This window comes from Octopus bimaculoides, chromosome 23 (assembly GCF_001194135.2).
Source record: "Octopus bimaculoides isolate UCB-OBI-ISO-001 chromosome 23, ASM119413v2, whole genome shotgun sequence".
Taxonomy (NCBI): domain Eukaryota; kingdom Metazoa; phylum Mollusca; class Cephalopoda; order Octopoda; family Octopodidae; genus Octopus; species Octopus bimaculoides.
The window spans coordinates 26,059,016-26,063,192 of record NC_069003.1 but is presented as its reverse complement, the minus strand read 5'-3'; the positions used below and the strand labels follow the sequence as shown (position 1 = coordinate 26,063,192).

The window sequence follows — 4,177 nt, the reverse complement described above, 5'->3', positions numbered from 1 at the left end:
ATATATATGCATGTGTGTGTGTGTGTGTGTGTGTCCATTACTGCCTGACAACCGATGATGATGTGTTTGCGTTCCTTAACTTAGCAGTTCGACAAAAGAGATCGATAAAATAAGTACCAGGCTTTAAAAAAGTATTGGGGTAGATTCATTCGACTAAAACTTTTCAAGGCGGCGTCCCAGCATGGCCGCAGTCTAATGACTAAAACAAGATAAAAGGTTATGTATGTATGTATATTGTTGATAATGCGGTACATTCGGACACTACTACCTTGTGTGATATTTGTAGTGTGCAACCATCAATTTTCAATATCACCATCTTAAACGACGCCATTGTTCACCACTGGTGATATAAAATAAATAAATATAAATATGCAAGCAAATCGATGAAAAAAGTTGTTGATCGATTCTCTCATGAGACTGGAATCTAATATGGCGTATTGGAAAACTTGAAATAAAAGAATAATGTGCAGAAATCTGTATGAAAGACTGAGTTGGTTACCATTTCAGTAATGTCAGTCGAATAAAGAAAACGCGTTGATATGAAATGGTGTTGATTACTTACCAAGTACAATAAGGAATGTCATTTTAATTGTTTTGATTTTAGCTTTGGGGATAACACCTCTGGAACTGGAACTACTGCTGCTGTTGTTGGAAGTTGTTTGACTGTGCTTTGAGCCTGGAAATGTAATTCGTGAGGGGTGGGTAGAGCAGTAGAAACGGTAAGAACAACGATAGCACAACGACAACAACAACAACAAGAGGAACAACAAGAACATTAACAATAATAGGAATAATGTTGGCACGCCGTCGCTTACGACGTCGTGGGTTCCAGTTGATCCGATCAACGGAACAGTCTGCTCGTGAAATTAACGTGCAAGTGGTTGAGCACTCCACACACACGTGTACCCTTAACGTAGTTCTCGGGGATATTCAGCGTGACACAGAGTGTGACAAGGCTGACCCTTTGAATTACAGGCACAACAGAAACAGGAAGTAAGAGTGAGAGAAGGTTGTGGTGAAAGAGTACAGCAGGGTTCGCCACCATCCCCTGCCAGAGCCTCGTGGAGCTTTAGGTGTTTTCGCTCAATAAACACTCACAGCGCCCGGTCTGGGAATCGAAACCGCGATCCTATGACCGCGAGTCCGCTGCCCTAACCACTGGGCCATTGCGCCTCCACAATAATAGGAATAATAACAATGATAAATATTGATAAAGCATCCTTCTCGAGCACTATGGGCTCATAAGGAGCGGTTTCTCGGTTTCTGTGGCTCATAAAAATATTTTTACCTCCTGGACGGGACGCCGGTCCATCGCAGGGTTACTTTTTTCTACCGAGTGGACTGGAGCAACGTGAAATGAAGTATTTTGCTCAAGAACACAACGCGTCGCATAGTCTGCCAGCTCACCGCTTTTGCAGGAACAACAACAACAACAACGACGACAACGACGAACTAACGGCAATACCGAGAACGAATCAACGAAGGAGCCTCTACGGAGTTGCCTGACCTGCTAGCAATAGTAAACAAGTCTCCCTCAAAGCACTTGCTATCCTCTTTACAAACAGACACAATGTATCAAATAATGTAGTCTTCGATATATTTTGGTAATGGTAGAAGGGTTAAAAAGTTCGATTCCCAATAATGAAACTTCGGGTTCGATTCTACAAATGGTTCCGTAAGTCATTGCGTTTCACCATGACTTCAGCATGCCCCAGGTCCTCCGAGTAAAATCGGATGATCGGAAACTGTACAGAAGCCCGTCTGGAAGAATTGTACGCATAATTCAAAAGTCCAACCCTGCCGCACTGATTTAAAGTGGGAATTAAGTTAAGGCTACAGGTATCTGCGGAATACTCAGCCACTTACAGCAGGTATATGATGGTTGTCTAGTAGATCAAACAAGAGAATGACCGCCGTAGAAACCGACGGAGAATTCATCGTTTTAATGGCTTTAATAACTGAACCGGAGCCCAGCTGGAGTATCAGTTACAAGGGTTTAGTTGGCTACATCGACAACAGTGACACCACCTGTGTAACAATAATAACAATGCCAAACGAAATAACAAAACAAAAACAATTAGATAAAATATATAAATAAATATATATATATATGTGTATGTGTGCGTAAAATATAAATGAACCTGTTTTCGTTTGATGCTTCCATCTTTTCTGTGAATGATCGCTAGCATTACTGCCTTCCATACCAAGTAGCATTTTACCATTGTTCCATATGACATAGATAATGGTGGTGTAACATATAATAATTATTATGGTCGGTATGATAAACAAGGCCACTGCTAGCAATGTGATATAGACCTGGAAGATAAAACAAAGAAACATTGCAGGGAAATACTGAACGATCCGCGGTGTAAGAAACTTCAAGTCACACACTGTCAAACAGTAAAACATTCAGTACTCTAGTCATCTATGGATCATACTTAATAAATATACACTGTAGATAGGCTAATTACTGTGGTATTCATCCAGAGTTGACATATCTTATGGACTTTCTGCGTTAAAAACACAATAAATATCAGAGTGGCTAGCAAGTACACCTGATGCAGCTCGACCTTTTTGGGCCTTTTCAAGGACATGGACTCGCAACCAGCCATATTCTTGGACAATAATTCGTCGTCCTTGATACAGGAAAAGTGAATAAAATATTCACTCACGTTGCGAATAGCCGTCTGATGTGCGCAACTGAGACACTATTGAATTATAATAGCCATCTATGTATTATACTTGATGTGTATACACCGTTGGTAGGTGTATACACATCTCTTATGGATATTTATATCATCTGCACAAACGTAGGGGGAAAGTATACGTGGTTTGCTTGATAAAACAGAAATAGAAACAACAGCCAAATCTCTTTAATGCTTTCAAAAAAAGAAAAAGTACATTTGGTTATGCAGCACTAGATACGACCAACAAGACATGATGGTCACAGTCGAAGTGTCCTTGGTCAGCTCGACTAGAACTGTTCTTGGGTTAAACAGCAACACGTGTTCATTTTGTGTGTGTGTATGTGTGTGTGTGTGTAAAGGATGAAATTCGAAATCTTGGCCAGGGATTGGCGGATCGGTGCCTGCAGTTTACCTCAACTATACATCAGTTATAAACAATTTTAGAAATATCGTTGGGAGGAATTAATCAAGTAAATCGTTTCTATTTACTTGTAGTTTTTCGGTTTTTGTCTTCATAGTTTTTCATTTTTGCCCCACTCTTACCCACCCCGCCTTTCCATAATGTCTTCATACCCAAAGAGAGTATCCCCACGATACAAAATGAAGGGATCAAATCATACCATCCAGTGCCACTGTTCAGTTAGATCCAAGTAACACAATTTTATGGATTCGTCCAATGGATTGGTGGTTTCTTTGAACAGAAATAACGACGGACACGAGAAGATGATGGCACAGCCCCATGCTGACGCCACCAAGATTCGAGATCTCGTACCTGCGATAGAAAAAAAAAATAATAATTACTTGGTGTAATGCGAAGATGAAATACAGTGACATTAGTAGCAAATTTGAAAACGGAATATATTTTCTGATATGTGTGTACTCTGGTTACTGTTATGAGATACATGTAACATGTAACATCAGCATGGAGACAAAACTAAGGTGAAATGTGTGAAGGAGACAAAAGTAGAAAGTAGAAAGACTATGTAAAATGGGTACAATGAACATGGGTTAAGTATATGTAAATTACGAATGGGTAAACCTAGGTATGGTGCAGCATTAGAAATAGGGTGGGGGAATGAAGAGTAATTAAATATGAAAAGTAGGTAAAACATGTAAAGTAGGCAAAATATGTAGTGTAGAGTAGGCAAGTATGTAAAGTAGGCAAACCGAGTTAAAATAAAAGTAGAGAAGTAGAGCAGAATATGCAAGTAAAAAGTTTGAGACAAATATGTATAAAACAAGCTAAATATTTAAAAAAATAGGCTCATAAACAATAGGCTCATAAACAATAGGCACGGGTATGGCTGTGTGGTAAGGAGGTTGCTTCCCAACTACATGGTTCCGGATTCAGTCCCACACCGTGGCCCCTTGGGCAAGTGTCTTTTACTACATCCTCGGGCCGACCAAAGCCTCGTGAGTGGATTTGGTAGATGGAAAGTGAAAGAAGTCCATCGTGTGTGTGTGTGTGTGTGTGTGTGTGTGTGTGTGTG

The 4,177-nt window shown here is 40.1% G+C and overlaps 1 protein-coding gene across 1 annotated transcript in view; it reads right to left on the bottom strand.

The window, feature by feature from the left end:
- Window positions 1–4,177, bottom strand: part of LOC106876599 (cardioacceleratory peptide receptor) — a 61,061-nt gene that overhangs the window by 14,407 nt on the left and 42,477 nt on the right. Inside the window, exons 5-7 of the mRNA XM_014925211.2 lie at window positions 3,308–3,459; window positions 2,142–2,316; window positions 563–676 (exon numbers count right to left, since the gene is read on the bottom strand). Coding sequence (XP_014780697.1) covers window positions 563–676; window positions 2,142–2,316; window positions 3,308–3,459 — 441 coding nt within the window. The remainder of the gene's footprint in view (window positions 1–562; window positions 677–2,141; window positions 2,317–3,307; window positions 3,460–4,177) is intronic.